General features: G+C 43.8%; 1 protein-coding gene across 1 annotated transcript in view; it reads left to right on the forward strand.

Annotated features, from left to right (window-relative positions):
* SH3YL1 (SH3 and SYLF domain containing 1) overlaps positions 1–18,825 on the forward strand; it is a 29,628-nt gene extending 10,803 nt beyond the window's left edge. Inside the window, 6 exon segments of the mRNA XM_079109838.1 lie at positions 3,698–3,810; positions 4,797–4,925; positions 6,061–6,223; positions 6,740–6,800; positions 17,003–17,059; positions 18,450–18,825. Coding sequence (XP_078965964.1) covers positions 3,698–3,810; positions 4,797–4,925; positions 6,061–6,223; positions 6,740–6,800; positions 17,003–17,059; positions 18,450–18,640 — 714 coding nt within the window. The 3' untranslated portion in view covers positions 18,641–18,825.
* Positions 18,826–19,562: the final 737 nt, after the last annotated feature.

Here is a 19,562-nt window from a genome sequence, read left to right on the forward strand (position 1 = left end):
AAGTCTGCATCTATGCCTGGCCAAAATCTTCATGCCATTGCTCCAGAGCTGGAGACTGGGATAGTGGCGTGCTTCGCCAGGTTGACACTTATGCAACTCTGGGCAATCACAGCTTTTTGTCTTCTGGGTAGAACTTCTGACAGCAGATAAGCCAGGCCATGTGGGATGGATCCTGTTGCTCCTGGGTAACACCACCTGCTGCACAGGTGGTGTTGTAGTCAACTTTTCACTGCTGTGTAAGTGACCTGACCAGAACAACTGTAGAGGAGGAAGAGTTTATTTGGGGGCTCACAGTTTCAGAGGTCTTAGTCCATAGAACGCCTGCACCATTCCTTAGGGCTCAAGATGAGGCAGGACATCGCAGTAGAAGAGTGTGGCTGAGGTCAGGAGCTCACAAGTTGATCTGGAAGCAGAGAGAGAGAGTCCACTGGCCAGATATAAATGTGTAACCCAAAGCCATGCCCCCCAATTCCTACCCTCCAGCCACACCCTATCTCTTCAGTTACCACTCAGTTAATCCCTATCAGGGGATTAATTCACTGATTGGGTTAAGACTCTTACAACCCAATTCTTTCTCTTCCAAACCTTCTTGCATTGTTGTCATGTGAGCTTTTGGGGGATACCTCACATCCAAACCATGACAGGTAGAGGGGCTGCAGACGCTGACCTGCAATGGAGCTCCTGCAACAGCAAGCTGGAGGCCAGGGTCTGTGTCCTTGAGCCACCCTCCTCCAGAGTGGCCCACCAGCCAGACCTGTGCTATGTGTGTGGCCCCAATGTCACTAGCTGCTGTTGCCTTGGCCAAGTCTGGACAGAGTTCTTGAGCATGCATTCAGAGCTCAGGTTCTGCAGGGTGGGAGTAGAGCCCCGACTCCCTGTTCCTTTGGACATTGAGCGTACTGAGTAGCCCTCTGAATGAATGACTGCCCACATCTGGAATAAGGACCAGCTGGGGAGGGGAAATTTATTTTGGTAGGCAAGGATTGGTAAAGAGGCATGGTTCTGAGAAGTGAAGGAAATAGTGCCAAGAATGCCCAACACAGCCTGTCATGGGACCTGTTCGACTGTCTTTTGTACCAAAAGTCAGAGTTCACACTGCATCAGCAATTGTGAGCAATCTTACTTTCACTGGAGTTTGAAAGAACCACTCAGCTTCTTCTAGGGAGAACTCGAATTCACTCTTCCACCTTCCTGTGGAGGAAGGCCTCTGGGCTACAGCTGAGAATGTATGCTGTTAGAGGCCAGTGTGTGAAGGACCTGTCGCACAAGGAGTAGAAGGTGTTGGGAGAGGCCTCGGGTTTGTCCTGCAGTGAAACTGGACACATGCTGGGAGCAAGGCAAGCTTGGGGCCCACATGGGGCTCTTGGGGAGACTGGCACGGGCTCCTGCCTGTCCAAGAGCAGCTGAGAGAGTGGGGAAAAGAGGGCAGCCCAGCTGTGCTGGTGGGCGGGAAGCTTCCCACAGGGCCATGCAGGGGCCTGGCCTCACCTGGTGCCCAAGTCTTCAGCCCCATGCCTCACAGAGGAAGCCAGACTGGGCTGAAAGACTGCAGCAGGGGCAGAGGGAGGTGGTGCTGGTCTCCAGCAGTCTTCAGAGAACATCCCTCCAGGTTTTCCTGCTGGTGTTGGTTATTTTTAAATCCTTACATTTAAGAGTTTATTTAATTGAAAAACTGGCATCTTATTAATTAATGCCTGAGAAACACTTATCGAATTCTCCCATGGCTTCTCACCCTGTAGCAGTGTTGCCCCTGCCCAGTGTCCTTGCAGAAACCTGTTCTACTCATTCTGCACTGGGGTTGCTGGCACTCACATGCTGCTAGAGCCATCTGTGGAGCTGTGACCTGGTTCTCTGCCTCGTTAGTGGTATCACCAAAGAACACGGGATCATCTTACTCCCATTTCAAAGGAACCAAACAGAGACGGATAGAAGATTAGAGGTGGATGTTTTTCCTAAGTTGCCTCTCAGAGCTTTGCTGTGCTTAACTGTTCTGATGCGTCCTGAGCAGGACAGGGCAACTGGAGCAGCTGCAAGGTCCTGGGCAGGTGCACACGTTCTGGGTGCGGATGCTGCATGCGGTGCAAGACCCAAGCCACCTTGTCTGCAAGTGCCTGTGAGGCAGAAGCTGTGATCACTGCCAAAGGGCTTAGCTTTGAGAAAAATGCGGTTCACTCCAAGTCATTCAACAGGCCAATCCGCAGAGATAGAGATCATCTATATGTGAAGTGAAAGTAGTGGCCAGCAGGAGCCACAGGAAAGCCTTTTGCATGGGTCAGCAACCTGCTTGTACCAGGAACCCCATCAGGTCCTTTCAAGTACGATCTTTGGTTATAACAGGTCAATTAAAGCATTGATTTGAAAACATTCAGAGAAGAAGATTAAAGAATGGGCAGGTCAACTCCTCTGTCAAGGTTGGCATGACTTCTGTGCTTTTTGAGATATGAGGACCACTCCATGATTCCCACTCATCCTCAAATGGCCTTACAAATGCAGCTACTATGATCATGCCTATATTACAGAGAGTAGTTCCCCCAAGATCACACTGCCTCCAGCAGCCCAGTACACGTAGCACATGCCTCTGCCCAGAGGCTGTTGCTGAGGCAGGTCCTGCAAGGAAGTCAAGAGTGGGGAGCTGGAGGTTGAAGTCTGAGGCACCCATGTGCTGGGCTGCTGAGGACCTGGAGAGTCCTGGTTCCTTTGATGGGGCATTAACTTTTCTAACCTTGGGCTTTGGCTCAGCAGGACCTGCAGCGAGCAGTGAGCTGGCTTTCATTCTAGCAATGCCCACTAGTGGGCATTGCTAATGGAAATCTGCTTACCCCTGCACCATGAACTTCTGTGGCCAAGCACCCAGCTGAGTATCCCTGGGGGTGGGCATGCAGCCTCCCCAGGAGCACCAAGTGGGAGCCGCCTGGACCTGCCACCACAGCCTTTCTAGGTTCCTGGGTTTGTGTTTTAGTCAGCTTTTTCACTGCTGTGACAAAAAGACCTGACAAGAACAATTAAAGGAGGAAAAGTTTATTTGGGCTCACAGTTTCAGAGATCTCCATCCATAAACACCAACTCCACAGCTCTGGACCCACAGTGAGGTAGGATATCATTGGGGAAGGGTATGGTTGAGGAAAGCTTCTCAGGACATTACCACCAGAAAGCAGAAAGGGAGAGCTCCACTCACCAGGGACAAATAAAACCCTGAAGACACACCCAGTGACCTGTCTCCTCCAGCCATACCCAGCCTGTCTGGAGTTACCACCCAAGGATCAGTGCACTGATTAGGGGAGATCTAATCACCTCGCCTCCGCACACTCTTGGACTGGCTCAAACATGAGCTCTTGAGAGATGCCTCATATGCAAACCTTTCCAATTCTCCTGAAGAGAGCAGCAGAGGAGATCAGAAGGCACATTGGTCCCTCCCTCCTGCCCCGATTGGCCTGTCCTGGCCTCAGGAGCAGCAGCCTGCAACCTCCCACGCTTGAGTGCTGACATGAACAAGGAATGGAGTGGGGTCCAGTGCTCAGGGCCCTCAGAGTGCCACCTGTGCACTCTGGGCATCTCAGCTCAGAACACTGGTTCTTCCATACCTGTTCTCTGTTTGCATGAAATTTTACTACATTACATAGGGTATTTGAGTTTTAATTGACCTTATTTTAAATGATATTTAGCTTAACTTTTAAAATAAATTGGTTTCACATTTTAGGTATCGGATCTGGTGATAATTCTGAACTATGACAGAGCTGTTGAAGCTTTTGCAAAAGGCGGGAATCTGACACTTGGAGGGAACTGTACTGTGGCTGTTGGGCCATTGGGAAGGTGAGGTTTGTCAAGTGTTTTTAGAATAGATGTCAAAAGGTAAAGACTTAAAAAGCACTTTTTTTTTTTTTGGATTGAGAGGAAATTTGAATTAAAATGGACAAACTTATGATTTCTGCATCTGCCAGAAATGGTCATCAAGGTCATTGCAAAAACAAAACAAAACAAACAAACAAAAAAAAAACACCCACAAAGAGCCAGCACAGAACACTCACCTTGAGATCTGAGGAAGGTAGGGCTGGTGACAAAGGAGGGAGGACCAGAAGAGAGCCACCTCTTTCTGAGTCCTGAGCACTGGAGGTGGGTGTATTCACAACACTGAAGTTACATATTTTCCTTCTCTGTTGATGAAGCACTATTCTTGGGTTAATTGAGCAATGTAAAAAATTGCATACATAAGAAATTCACACAGAAAAATCATCTGAAAGGCATGTAGTTTAATGAAAATGATCTAGTGCTAGTTGAATCCAAGCACTTCACGTTTTTTTTTTTTTTTTTTTTTTTTTTTTTTTTTTTTCTTTTTCCACTTAGAATTGCACTCAGGGTACTTTACCACCAAGCTACATCCTCAGCCTTTTTAATTTTTTTTTTTTTTTTTAATTTTGAAGCAGTGTCTCACTTAAGTTGGTTATGACCTCACTAAGTTGCTGAGGCTGACCTTGAAATTGCTCTTCTCCTTTCTCAACCTCCGAAACCACTGGGGTTACAGGTGTGCGCCACTGCACCAGCTCCTCAGCTCTCTGGAACTGTTTCCATGTGTGGAAGACGTCAGTTGTCCACACACCCTCTGCAAAGCAGGGCTCCTGTCAGGCACCCTCTGGTAGATCTGTCTGTTCTGGTGGCCCTTCTTTCCCTCTAGGCCACCTCAAAGCTGTCTTGGAGCCAACAGGAAGTGACCCTGCGAGAGCCCCTGGAGTGAGGGTCCCAAGGGAGCTCCTCTCCTGCATGCACAGTGCTGTCTGTCATCACAGGCCCATGCTTTTCAGGAACCTGGAAGGAAATGTGGCCCTGAGGAGCTCTGCAGCTGTCTTCACATACTGCAAGTCCAGGGGACTCTTTGCAGGCATCTCTCTAGAAGGGAGCTGTCTGATTGAAAGGAAAGAAACAAACCGCAAGTAAGTTCATGCTGCAGATTGTAACTGATTTAAAGGGTGATGAGAAGGTGATACTTCAAAACTGACATAGCTCTTTATTTTACAGAATACCTGTATGTGTTTTCTTAAACATAATGAGATGTGGCTCTAAACATATATTTTATGTTCAAACATTCAAGAGAAAAGTAATATATACTTATAGAAAATTTTAAAAAGAAACAGAAGATGAAAACTCTGCATTGCTCCAGTACTAGCATGACTTACATTTGCCTTTCTGCCTCCAACATTGTCCTACACATACTTGTCCTTTGTCCTGTCAAGGAAGGTTGCAACATGATATCTTTTCACCAGCACCCTAAGGATTGTGAGCATCTGCTGATGGCCACACAGCACCCTGTTGGCTGGAGACCCCACCTGGAGTATATTTGCAAACATCCATGGAGGGTTTAGCATTAACCTTGCAGGTCAAATGAAATGTGCCTCCCTGTGAGAGATTTCCTGCTATTACACTCTGCCTTTGCCCTCCCTTCTTATCAAATGGAGATCATTAGCAATTAGAAATACAATTTGGTTTTTAAAAAGGATTTGGAAGTACTTATGGGTGAAGGCTACTTCTCTCACTGGCCGCTGGATAATTTTCCCAACTGCTCCTAGAAATCCAGGTAGGTCCACTTAGGAAGCTGAGACTGAAAGCAGACTACTTCCAGAACCCCAGGAAGGCCCAGACCACCAACCTGTGACCCAGGTGGGGCTAGCTGGCAGAGCCAGGGCCAGGGACAGACCTGCCACTGCAGGGGACGAGAGCATAGCATCCAGCTGCCGTGAGCACAGTAGCACATGGCACATTAGAGCGGCTCAGAGAAGCCGGAAAGTAGTGGTGGTGGGGAGAGTGAAGTTTGTTAACTCTGTCCATGTAGATGTGTGTGGTGGATTCTTAAGTAAGTGTCTGTGTGCTTTCTGTGCCCATGGATGGAGGATGTGGGTCAGAATATCCATGACAGTTGCCTCTGGAGGTGAGTCTGGGGAGGACTGCAGAGCTGGAGAGGACAAGGCTGGAGTTGCTGCCTGAAAGGCGACCCACAGCAGCAACAGGTGCACTGCCCCACAAGAGGTCACGCCTGCTAAAGTGATGTTCTTAATGGCCCACTCTTCTCAGATTCTACTGCCAGGATGTTCGAGCCTGTGACATCTTATTTGGAGACGTGCCACGGCCTGCACAAGCAGAAGATCTTTATGAGATTCTTGATTCCTTCACTGAAAAGTACCAGAGTGAGGCGCAGCGCATCAACGCCAGGAGGGCAGCAAGGGAGCTGCGCAAGGTCCTGGGTCTCAGGAATCCCCTCTGCAGAGCCTTCTGTTCCTGGTGTGGGGCCCCATGACCCCCTGACTCCCTGTGTGACTTCACTTGCATGATAGTGAGTGGGAAGGTGTCACATGCCCCTGACATGCCACCTAAGGACCAGACTTCCTGAGGTGGAGAACTGCCAAGCTAGCTGCTGGCACCGAACACCTGCCAGCCAGGCCCATGTCCCCAGGCTCTGTGGGTGTTTCACCATGTCCCATGACAGCCTTTCAAATGCAGCCTGGCCCCTGTCTCAGCGCGTGAGGTCACTGCCCTCCCCACGGGAGGCGGGGGCACCTGTCCCACCCCTGTCCCACCCCAGGCTTGCTCAGGTGGTCCCTGTACCCAGGAGTGCCTGCCAGCTCCTAGCACGCCTCCTCAATAAGTGCGTGAGATGAACGTTGCTGCTTAGACTTGTTAGACACAAAAGCATTCTGTGCTGCTAAGTGTAAACCAAGTGGTAGAATTATATCTCTATTCTCATTCTTCGTAGGCTAAAGAATTGCCTCCAAAGCCGTCCTCAAGATCACAGGGGTCATCTGCAGCAGCCCAAGGTAAATACTTTTGTTGCAATTTAAGTACATTATGATTAAGTAATTAATAAGTAGTTTGTTAAGACTTCCAGCAACATTGTTACACTTTACAATCAAATACAAGAAATAATGGTGTTTAAAGAAAAGAGGACATGCTAGTCTCTTTTGTATCATAAGTTCTCAGCCACTGTGATTCTGAAAACTTCTGTTCTCACTCATAAGATGCTTTCTTAAAGCTACAAAGAGGTGTATCATTCAAGTTTCACTATTGATTTTGTCCTTTCTTGTGCAGTGACTGTGCTGCTGATTGCAGCACAGAAGCCACTGTGCTTCCTCACAGTGAGGCTTCCTGTCCTTCCTCACAGTGGGGCTTCCTGTGCTTCCTCACAGTCAGGCTTCCTGCTTTGAACACGTAGACCTGTTCTGGTGCATATTCTCAAACTTACGTTTTGAATATTACTTTATCACCCATTCCTGGGATCTCAGGGCCTGCTGAGGTGGTTTTTAAACTAGATGAAGTTTATAAAACATCCAATTTGAGTCTTTACCTCTCTATCAGTCATTTTTATGATAGGCACTCTGGGACTTCTATTTTTCGTATACACATGTTATCTGTAAATAGAAATATATTAAAGTTGATGATCTTTCACGTAATGGGCAATGATTATGTAAGAGACCTGTGCTACTGTGTTTGGGAGCACAACTCTAAGTTAGATTCTGCCTTTAATGAATTTGACGATGGAAGGAGAGAGACTTGATGTAAAAATGTAACTGCTACTAATGGGAAGAGGAATAGAAAATGCATTGAAGCTCTGCAGAGGGCAGGAAGCTCATTCCCACCCTCTTCGGTCATGTGTTACCTCTGTTTTTTCCAGTTTCAGCCCAGCTCCCCGATCTGGGTTCTTGGTATTTCCCACCACAAACACGCATCATATACATATTCCACATCATATACATTCCCCGTCAGACACACAGTCCACCTGCCACACCTCCACCTTGAGCCTTCCACCTCGCATGTTCCCGGGATATTCCTCTCCCCCCACCCCCGCTGCACATGTTCTCCCCTCAGGTTTTTCCCCCACCTGCTCTCCCCGTGCGCTCTCCCAACCTGCGCTTTCCCACACACACCCACCACGACATTCCCACCACAACATGGTCTTCATAACATTCCTTGCACACCCCCTCCTACTGCTCTTGACTCTGGAGCATTCCCAAGTCTTTGCAAGTCAAGACTGGAAGTTTTCATCCCCATCTTGGTGAAGTCAAAGGTCTCTTCATATCACTGCCAGTGTTGGGGAATTAATCGTGTATGAGTAGTCTTTTCGTCTCTTTGGTCCATTTCTTTCTTTTTATATTTTTTTTATTCTAATTAGTTATACATGACAACAGAATGCATTTTGGATTCATTGTACATGAATGGAACATAACTGTCTATTTCTGTGGTTGTATATGATGTAGAGTCATACCATCGGTGCCACATACAAGCACCTAGGGTAATGATGTCAATCTCATTCCACCATCTTTCCCATACCACTGCCCCCTTTCCTCCCCTCACTCCCCTCTGTCCAGTCCAAAGTTACTCCATTCATCCCTGCCTCCCCCATTATGGATCAGTATCCACATATCAGAGAAAACATTTGGCCTTTGGTTTTTTGGGTTTGGCTTATTTTGCTTAGCATGATATTCTCCAACTCCATCCATTTACCAGCAGATGCCATAATTTCATTCTCCTTTAAGGTGAGTAATATTCCATTGTTGTATATATACCACATTTTCTTGATCTGTTCATCTGTTGAAGGGCATCTAGGTTGGTTCCATAGTTAGCCATTGTGAATTGAGCTGCTATGAACAGTGATGTGGCTGCCTCACTGCAGTATGCAGATTTTAAATATTTTGGGTATAGACTGAGGACTGGGTTATTTGGGGTTTTTTGTTTGTTTGTTTGTTTGATTGTTTGTTTTTGGTGTTAAGTTTTTTGAGTTTATATCATGGAGATCAATGCTCTTGGAATATTTGTTGCCTTCTCAATATTTGAAAATGATTTATGTATCAGTGGCTTTATCATTGGGTTGTAGTAGTTTTTTTCCATTTATTATGTGTCTTGATTTTGTTTTTCATATATCTTACTAATTGAGAGCTTTAATTTTTGTATAAAACTGTGCCTACCATCTAGTTTTTATGAATTTATGTGCTTTAGTTATGGTTATGAAGGAAACCATGTATCCTGTATCTGATACACAATTGCATTCTCCAAGAATTCTTGTGATATTTTTATTTCTAATTCCTGGATACTTATTCTTTCTGTAAATAATTTACGAAGCATTCCCTCCTCTGCCATTTTGCAGTTCTATTTGAAATTATACCATGAATTCATGTTCATGCCACAGTTTTGTAAGCTAATCATAAATTAATCACCTGGAGACCTGTGTCACCATCTGCCTTGCTGTGCTTTCCATGGCTGGAACATGGTGCTGTGTGTCCCTGTGGGCTTTCATGGATCTATGCCCTTCCGATGACTGCAGTACACTTTTCCATTTCCAGATCAGTGTGGAGGAAATCACAATTAGCACACATTTTGCTGGTCTGATCATCCACCCCAAATTATTTCTAGTCAGTTTCTTAAAGCCAACCCCTTGGCCTGTCTGCCCTGCTCCTGCCCACCGTGTTACACAGAGATTAGAGCCAGGATGTGTGGTCTCTCAGGCAGCTCTCAGGGTAGTTTCCAGACCCTCGCTTCTAGAGTTCTGCCCCCAAGCCAGCTACTGAGGCATGGCATACAGGCTCCCTCTGCATCTTCTGCCATGTCTTCTGTGCTTGAAGACGAGAAGCAAACCCCAAAACATTCTGATTCTCACTAAGTGACATTGCCTGCAGCCCTGAGTAGAGAAGGCCACTCTGAAATATGAACGTGATGTCAGTGTCCTGAGCAAGTGGTTCTGGTAGGCAGCCGATCTTCCTTGGAGTGATTTCTGCTGCTTTATGCACAGCAAAATTGAGGAAGGACCCAACTGAATCTTTACATTTATAATGAAAATAGTAATTCATATTCTCATTATTTAGTAATTATTTTTAAAAATCACATAGCTAGATGTCGCTCCAGGACTCAGGATTCAAGAAGGGGAGGTATTGAGAGACTCGGGACCAGCTCAGAGCTGCCAGGTGAGTCTCTCCCACTGGGCAAGGCTACCCGGACAGGGCAGTAGTCCTGGAACGCAGGGAACTTTGTGGAGTAGAGTTGTGCAGTGAGACTCCCCCACTGGAGCCGTGAACCCAGACAACCAGGAGCATTATAGAGGAGGGGCCACTCAGCGAGAGGCTTCAGTACAGAGCGAGGGTCCCAGGACGGGCGGCAAGACCAGACCGCAGGCAGCTTCTCGGAGGAGGGGCTGCCAGTGAGACGCTTCGGCTCAGAGCGAGGGTCCCAGGACCAGGCAGTAGTTCCAGACCCCAGGGAACGGCACAGAGGAGGGCTGCCCAGCGAGAGACTCACTCGCAGGGCAAGGCTCCCTGGCCCAGGAGGTAGGTCCGGACCCCTGGGAACATTGCAGAGGAGGGCTGCCCAGCTCAGGCGGTAGTTCTGGACCAAAGGAAACTTCTCAGAGGAGAGCTGTCCAGTGAGACTTCCCCACTGGTGAGTCTTTCCTGCCAGGCGAGGCTTTCCCATTAGGGCGGTAGAACCAGAGACCCAGGCCCAGACCAGCCATGACCCAGCCCACAGTCTAGTCCCCCTTTTGACTGACCATCAGTCAACAAGTGGAGGCGCCTCTGCCCACTAGCAGGGAATATACCCCACCTGAAGGCCACCACCCCTAGAAGGGCTGCTTCCTTGTGGAGCACCGCATTATCAAGTTCCTCCAAGACTTCAGGCCACTGAAGGCGAGGAGGTGAGTTATTGGAAATCTATAGGGACACTATAAGTCAATAAAGGAAATCTGCAATATCTCAGAGTTTCACTACTAAAGGGGTGGATACCTGACCAATGTGAGAAAACAAGGGAAGAAAATGTCCCAAACAAACCTAAATGCTACATCAATAAAATCCAATGACAGCATGGCAGAAGAAATGTCAGAAAAGGAATTCAGAATGTACATAATTAAAATGATCAGAGAAGCAAACAATGAGATGAAAGAGCAAATGCAGGAAGCAAAGGATCATTTCAATAGTTAGAGATACTGAAAAAAAAAAATTCTTGAAATGAAGGAAACAATAAACCAAATTAAAAACTCCATAGAAAGCATAACCAATAGGATAGAACACCTGGAAGACAGAACCTCAGACATTGAAGACAAAATATCTAATCTTGAAAATAAAGTTGACCAAACAGAGAAGATGGTAAGAAATCATGAACAGAATCTACAAGAATTATGGGGTATCATAAGGCCAAATTTAAGAATTAGTGGGATTGAGGAAGGCTCAGAGAAACAAACCAAAGGAATGAACAATCTATTCAATGAACTAATATCAGAAAAATGAAATGAAAAATCAATTACAAGAGGCTTACAAGACTCCAAATATACAAAATTACAACAGACCCACACCAAGGCACATTATAATGAAAATGCCTAACATACAAAATAAAGACAGAATTTTAAAGCCTGCGAGAGAAAAGAACCAAGTTACATTCAATGGGAAACCAATACAGATATCAGCAGATTTTTCAACCCAGACCCTAAAAGCTAGAAGGGCCTGGAACAACATTTTTCAAGCTCTGAAAGAAAACAGATGCCAATCAAGAATCTTATACCCAGCAAAACTTACCTTCAGATTTGATGATGAAATAAAATCCTTCTGTGATAAACAAAAACTAAAAGAATTTACAAAAAGAAGCTGGCAATACAGAACATTCTCAGCAAAATATTCCATGAGGAAGAGATGAAAAACAACGATGTAAATCAGCAAAGGGAGGAACTACCCTAAAGGAATAGCCAAATAAAGGAGAGACCAAGTCGTGTCAAAAAACAAAAATGAACCAAATGACCAGGGAATACAAATCATATCTCAGTAATAACCCTGAATGTTAATGTCCTGAACTCATCAATCAAAAGACATAGACTGGCAGATTGAATTAAAAAGAAATATCCAACAATATGCTGCCTGCAAGAGACTCATCTCATAGAAAGAGATACCACAGACTAAAGGTGAAAGGATGGGAAAAAACCTACCATGCACATGGACTCAGCAAAATAACCAGAGTATCCATCCTCATATCAGATAATGTGGACTTCAAGCCAAAGTTAGTCAGAAGGGATAAAGAAGGACATTTCATACTGCTTAAGGGAAGCATAAGTCAGCAAGACATAACAATCATAAATATGCCCCAAACAGTGGCTCATCCATGTACGTCAAACAAATCCTTCTCAATTCCAGAAATCAAATAGACCATAACACAATATGCTAGGTGATTTTAACACACCTCTCTCCCCACTGGACAGGTCTTCCAAACAAAAATTGAACAAAGAAACCATAAATCTTAATAACACAATAATTTAGATTTAACGGACATTTATAGAATATGCCATCCAACAAAGAGCGAATACACTTTCTTCTCAGCAGCACATGGATCCTTCTCTAAAATAGACATATATTATGCCACAAAGCTACTGTTAGCAAATACAAGAAGACAGAGATATTACCTTTTATTTTATCACATCATAATGGATTGAAATTAAAAATAGATGACAGAATAAAAAACAGAAACTACTCCAACACCTGGAGATTAAATAATATGCAATCGAATGATGAATGGATAACAGAAGACATCAGGGGGGAAATAAAAAATTCTTAGAGGTAAACAAGAAGAAGGATACATCATATCAAAATCTCTGAGACACTATGAAAGCAGTTCTTAGAGGAAAATTTATTTCATGGAGTGCATTCAATGAAAGAAGAAAAAATCAACAAATAAACAACCTAACACTGCAGCTCAAAGCCCTAGAAAAAGAAGAACAGAGGAACACCAAAAGTAGTAGAAGACAGGAAATAGTTAATATCAGAACTGAAATCAATGAAATTGAAACAAAATAAACAATCAAAAAAATTGACAAAATAAAAAGTTGGTTCTTTGAAAAAATAAACTAAATTGATAAACCCTTAGCCACACTAACAAAGAGAAGGAGAGAGAAAACTCAAATTTCTAAAATTCGGAATGAGCAAGGAAATACCACAGCAGACACGAATGAAATACAAAACATAATTAGAAGCTATTTTGAAAATCTATACTCCAATAAAATAGAAAATCTCAAAGATATCAACAGGTTTCTAAAGACATATGAATTGCCTAAACTGAACCAGGAGAACATACACAATTTAAATAGATCAATTTCAAGTAAAGAAATAGAAGAAGTCATCAAAAGCCTACCAAAAAAGAAAAGTCCAGGACCAGATGGGTTCTCAGCCAAGTTCTACAAAACCTTCAAAGAAGAACTCATACCAATACTTCTCAAAGTATTCCATGAAATAGAAGAGGAGGGAACCCTCCAAACTCATTCTAGGAAGCCAATATCACCCTATACCTAAACCAGGAAAGAAAATTTCAGACTAATATCCTTAATGAACATCGATGTAAAAATTCTCAACAAAATTTTAACAAATCTCATACAAAAATATATTAAAAAGATAGTGCACCCTGATCAAGTGGGTTTCATCCCAGGAATGCAAGGTTGGTTCAACATCCAGAAATCAATAAATGTCATTCACCATATCAACAGACTTAAAGTCAAGAATCACATGATTATTTCAATAAATGCCAAAAAAGCATTTGATAGAATACAGCATCCCTTCATGCTCAAAATACTAGGAAAAGTAGGGATAGTGGGAACATTCCTCAACATTGTAAAGGCTGTCTATACTAAACCCATAGCCAATATCATTCTAAATGGTGAAAAACTGAAAGCATTCGCCCTAAAAACTGGAACAATGCAGGGATGTCCTCTTTCACCACTTCTATTCAACATTGTCCCTGAAACTCTAGCCAGAGCAATTAGACAGACCAAAGAAATTAAAGGGATACGAATAGGAAAAGAAGAAGTCAAACTATCCCTATTTGCTGATGACATGATTCTATATTTAGAGGAACCAGGAAATTCCACCAGAAAACTTTTAGAACTCATAAGTGAATTCAGTAAAGTAGCAGGATATAATCAATGCTCATAAATCTAATGCATTTTTATACATAAGTGATGAATCTTCAAAAGAGAAATTAGGAAAACTACCCCATTCACAATAGCCTGGAAAAAAATAAAATACTTGGGAATCAATCTAACAAAAGAGGTGAAAGACCTCTACAATGAGAACTACAGAACACTAAAGAAAGAAAGAAAACCTTAGAAGATGGAAAGATCTCCCATGTTCTTGGATAGGCAGAATTAATATTGTCAAAATGGCCATACTAACAAAAGTGCTATACAGATTCAATGCAATTCCAGTTAAAATCCCAATGACGTACCTTACAGAAATAGAACAAGCAATCATGAAATTCATCTGAAAGAATAAGAAACCCAGAATAGCTAAAGCAATCCTTAGCAAGAAGAGTGAAGCAGGGGGTATCACAATACCAGAACTTCAACTATACTACAAAGCAATAGTAACAAAAATGGCATGGTATTGGTACCAAAACAGATAGGTAGATCAATGGTACAGAATGGAGGACATGGACACAAACCCAAATAAATACAATTTTCTCATACTAGACAAAGGTGCCAAAAATATGCAATGGAGAAAAGATAGCCTCTTCAACAAATGGTGCTGGGAAAATCCATATGCAGCAGACTAAAACTAAACCCCTATCTCTCACCCTGCACAAAATTCAACTCAAAATGGATCAAGCACCTTGAAATCTGACCAGAGACCCTGCATCTTATAGTAGAAATAGTAGGTCCAAATCTTCAACATGTCAGCTTAGGACCAGACTTCCTTAACAGGACTCCCATAGCACAAGAAATAAAAGCACGAATCAATAACTGGGATAGATTCAAACTAAATAGCTTTCTCTCAGCAAAGGAAACAATCAGCAATGTGAAGAGAGAGCCTACAGAGTGGGAGAATATCTTTGCCACTCATACTTCAGATAAAGCACTAATTTCCAGAATATATAAAGAACTCAAAAAACTCTACACCAAGAATACAAATAACCCAATCAACAAATGGGCTAAGGAAATGAGCAGACACTTCACAGAAGATCTACAAGCAATCAACAGATATATGAAAGAATGTTCAACATCTTTAGTAATAAGAGAAATACAAATCAAAACTACACTAAGATTCCATCTCACCCCAATTAGAATGGTGACTATCAAGAATACAAGCAACAATAGGTGTTGGCGAGGAAGTGGGCAAAAAGGTACACTCATACATTGCTGGTAGGGTTGCAAATTAGTGCAGGCACTCTGGAAAGCAGTGTGGTTCCTTAGAAAACTTGGAATGGACCCACCATTTGACCCAGCTATCCCACTCCTCGGCCTATACCCAAAGGACTTAAAATCAGCATACTACAGAGATACAGCCACATCAATATTCATAGCTGCTCAATTCACAATAGCCAGAGTGTGGAACCAACCTAGATGCCCTTCAATTGATGAATGGATAAAGAAACTGTGGTATATATATACAATGCAATATTACTCAGCCATAAAGAATAATAAAATTATGGCATTTGGAGGCAAATGGAATGAATGAGAAAATATCATGCTAAGTGAGATAAGCCAATCTCAAAAAACCAAAGGACAAATGTTCTCACTGATAAGCGGATGATGACACAAAATGAGGGGTGGGAAGGAGGCAAGAATGGAAGGAGGGACTGTATAGAGGGAAAAGAGGGGTGGGAGGGGTGGGGAAGGAAAAAAATAACAGAATGAATCAAGCACCATAACCCTGTGTAGATGTATGATTACACAAATGGTGTGCTGTTACTCAATGTACAGAGAAACAAGATGTATCCCATGTGTTTACAATAAAAATAAATTTTTAAAAAATCACATAGCTATTTATTACCTAAACAAAAGTTATAATTACATTTTATTATCTACAAATATGTTGTTTGATGATCAATAAATGTGAGCTTTTTAAATAATTTTTTGGCTTCTGTGTGAGGACTATAAAATAATTCAGTTACAGCGCTATAAATTCCCTCCTTCTAGTCTTCTCTAGTTTTTATATGAACCACTTTTCCTAATGGGGGTGGTAGCACCTGTGGTCCCAGCACCTGGGAGGCTGAGGCAGGAGGATCATGGATCCCAGGGAGTTTAAGGCCAGCCTGGGCAACATAGTGAGGCCCCCATCATCAAAAACAAAAAAAAACCACCTCAGCACCTGTGTCTGTTGAAAAGCCCTCCAAACCATGAACTGATGAGCCTGTGTCATTCCAACAATAAGAAACTGCAATCCTGTGCCCATGAACTAATTTTAAAGTCTCATTCATCTGTTCAGATGATTTTCAAATACAATTTTACTTTTATGTTTAGTAAGCTAACAAACTTCAGAATATGCTTAAGATTTTGACCAGTCATCCACAAATAATGATTATGATGATATAACTCAATCTACAAGAAGTTATCTTATACAAGCCGTGCTTGCTTAAAATTTAAAAAGTAAATTTACATACAGATTTTTCTTGTAGGAAATGCTGCATGAAAGTACAATACTAACTACTATAAAATTTTGAGACAAATAGCGTCAAGGTTGAAATGCAATCTGAATTCTGAAGTGAGTGCTGTGTGTTCTGATGGAAATGGCTTGTTGACCTTCTTGAACATGGAATAGTAGAATTTGGGTCACTGTTGTATACAGATTTCTTACTCAGGGAATTATGAATACTTAAATAATCGATGTGCAAAATATGTTGAAAAGTAACTAAGTTTATTTGACCTTTAGAGGGCAATTAAAATCGTACAACAGCACAAGTGCACGCTGTCTGAAACTGCTCTGGAGGTAAGCCAGTGGGATGGTCAGAAGTCACTGGCATGGGCTGACAGGCCTGTTTCCTTAGGTCTTGTCTTTCATGGCTGCTTCTGGAAGTAGGTTTTGTATCACAGGTACCAGATACTTGGTATATCTCGTGGGCTTGTTCAGGTGTACCTCTTGATTTGCAGCATGACTGAATAATGGTGTTCCTACCATGTACAGTGTCTTAAGATGACTGAACAACAAGAGAAGGATTTGGCCTTTCTGTGTGCTTTATTATACTGTATGTACGAATTACCTTTCTAAATCGTCCCCCTTTTTTGCAGGTAACAGAAATGAATATAAACTGTATCCTGAGCTTTCCAGCTATCATGAGACAGTTGGTAAGTGACAAAAATTATTAAAAGTGACTCATACTCATAATCAGACTATCTAATCAGTCTGGTAGATTGGGAAATCTCAGAAGCATGTTCCCTCCCCTGTGGTTTTTAGGATGTCCACATTCCCTTCAAAAGTGCTTCATAAGAAGCACTGTGCTTGTGCGCTCCCAGTGGCTTCTAACCTGAGCTTCTGCCTGGGCTTGAGGAGTGCCGCCCCTGCCTGTAGTCTCTCCTGCCCGGGGCCAGCTGCTGCCTACGGAGGCCGAGTGCACGCTTGGTGTTTTTGCATTGCAGCTATCACTATTGCCGTCTCTGTGGGCTTGGGCCCCATGAGTTTCATATTTTTAAGATTTTTTTTCCTTTCAGATGTTTTGCTATTATTGGGAACTATTTCATAAGACTTATTAAGATTTTCCGTAGTAAAAATAACCCTTCAACCCATCTTACTTAAATAATCCTTAGAAGTTTTCCTTGCAAGAATTAAGCAAATATTTATAGAAGTGAGTGGATCAAAATGAACGGTGAGGTCTAGAGAGTCCTGTTATCCTGTACTCCTGTAACTAAGGTCACGAGGTCAGACACCCGTGAGGAATTCGCCATCTCGTGTAAATACAGTGTCGAGGAACCAGGTGCCCAGACGGTGGTCATGCAGGCCCTGTGTGTAGAGTCTCCTGGTGAGGCTGGGTTTCATGTCACCAACACGACGTGACGTACGTCACCCTCAGGACCTCCCTCCCCCCCCCCCCCCCCCAGCCCCTCCACTGCCGTCCTGCTCTCCCTGCTGTGTTCTCATGAGGTCCCTTCCCCACTCTTCACTCTAGCTTCCACGTGAGGGAAAACATGTAGCGCTTGGTGTTTCAGTCAGCATTTCGCTGCTGTGACTCAGTGACCCACCAGCACAGCTGTAGAGCAGGAAAGGTTTATTTGAGGGCTCGCAGTTTCAGAGGTCGTAGTCCACAGAAGGACGGCTCCACTCCTCAGGGCTCGAGGTGAGGCTGACCATCATGGAGGAAGAGTGTGGCAGAGGGAATTTGGGGGGAACATTCAGGCCATGGCAACGACCATTCCTTTAAAATGGGCAAAGTATGAATAATGTTATTTTATGTGTCATTCAGAATCCAAACAATCATAGCCGTACACATTTCCTGAACATACATTTGACAATGTATGTGATAGTGTGTAGTTATGACTTACGTGGATTTGGGAAACGTTACTGCCACACACTTGCTCTTTGCAAAGGAGAAAAACTCAAGTTTCGTGGTGCGCGTGTTCCATGGACTGCGTGCCCGGCAGCAGACCCTAAACCTGGAGTGATTAGCTTCTGTCCTACCTGCATACACTGCTACTTTCCCCTCAAAAGCAAGAATTATCTGAATGCCTTTTCTTGTTTCAGATGGTTCAAATCGGCCTGTAGAAGTGACAGCACTGTATTCTTTTGAAGGGCAGCAGCCGGGAGACTTGAATTTTCAAGCTGGAGACAAAATTACAGTTATATCAAAAACCGATTCACATTTTGATTGGTGGGAAGGAAAGCTTCATGGCCAAACTGGCATTTTTCCAGCCAACTATGTAACCATGAATTAAAGTGTTGTTATTTTCTCCTTTGACAATTACAATTACCAACGCACACACGTATATTATTTCTGTCTAGCAGGGTTTACTCTTCATCTAAGCTTTGTTCAATATAGGTTTTAAAATACTTCTTTCCTGAAAAATTTTGATCCAGTGTGCAAGCGATTTCTCTCTATAAATAAAGAGCTGACCCGCGAGTCCTTGCACTGACTTGTGTGCACCACTGAACATTCAACAGCCACAGTCTGTGTGGTCATGTTCTTTTGTGTTCACTCTCCAACATCAGCAGACATCTTGTCTGACTGGCCAGTGTCACCAGAACTGCCTCAGGGTAGCTGGCGACTGCCTGAAGCATTTAGGACCGGTGCTGAGACGGCAGCCGTGCTCGAGTCGGGGGAACTGGAGCAATCCCTGAACTTCTGAGCCTTGGCGAAGTTGGGTCCTGTTGGTCGACCACAGTTTGAGGGTCAAACGAGCTGGTGAACATGAATAGCAGCAGCCCACCCCACCCCCACGGGGCTGCGGAGCCCAGACGGGGGCACTCGCTCTTTCCTGTGGACACCTGGACCATATGCTCACCCACCTTTGCCGCAGACTCAGTGCTGGCCCCAAGGGAGGGAGGCTGCCTGCTTGGAAAAGCTGCTCCTCACAAGACCGGGAAGATGGAGAGGTCTGGTCTGCCAGGCTCAGAGTTACCAACTGTAAATTCCACTGAAATTGTCTTGCAGAAAACTGGGAGGAAGGGATGCTGCACCAGAGGCCAACAGAGCCTGAGCAGATGGCCTGACTGGGTTCCCTCATCTCTTGCCCTCAGATGGCACCCTTCTGTGTGGTCACCTGCACAGCTGACCACTCTCCATTGAACCTAAGCATGAAACTTGAGTTTTCTCTGGGTCTTCATTCCGAGGGCTCCGGTGGAAAAGGACGATTGAGT

The sequence above is a fragment of the Sciurus vulgaris genome (genome assembly GCF_902686455.1).
Source record: "Sciurus vulgaris genome assembly, chromosome: 14".
Classification (NCBI taxonomy): Eukaryota; Metazoa; Chordata; class Mammalia; order Rodentia; family Sciuridae; genus Sciurus; species Sciurus vulgaris.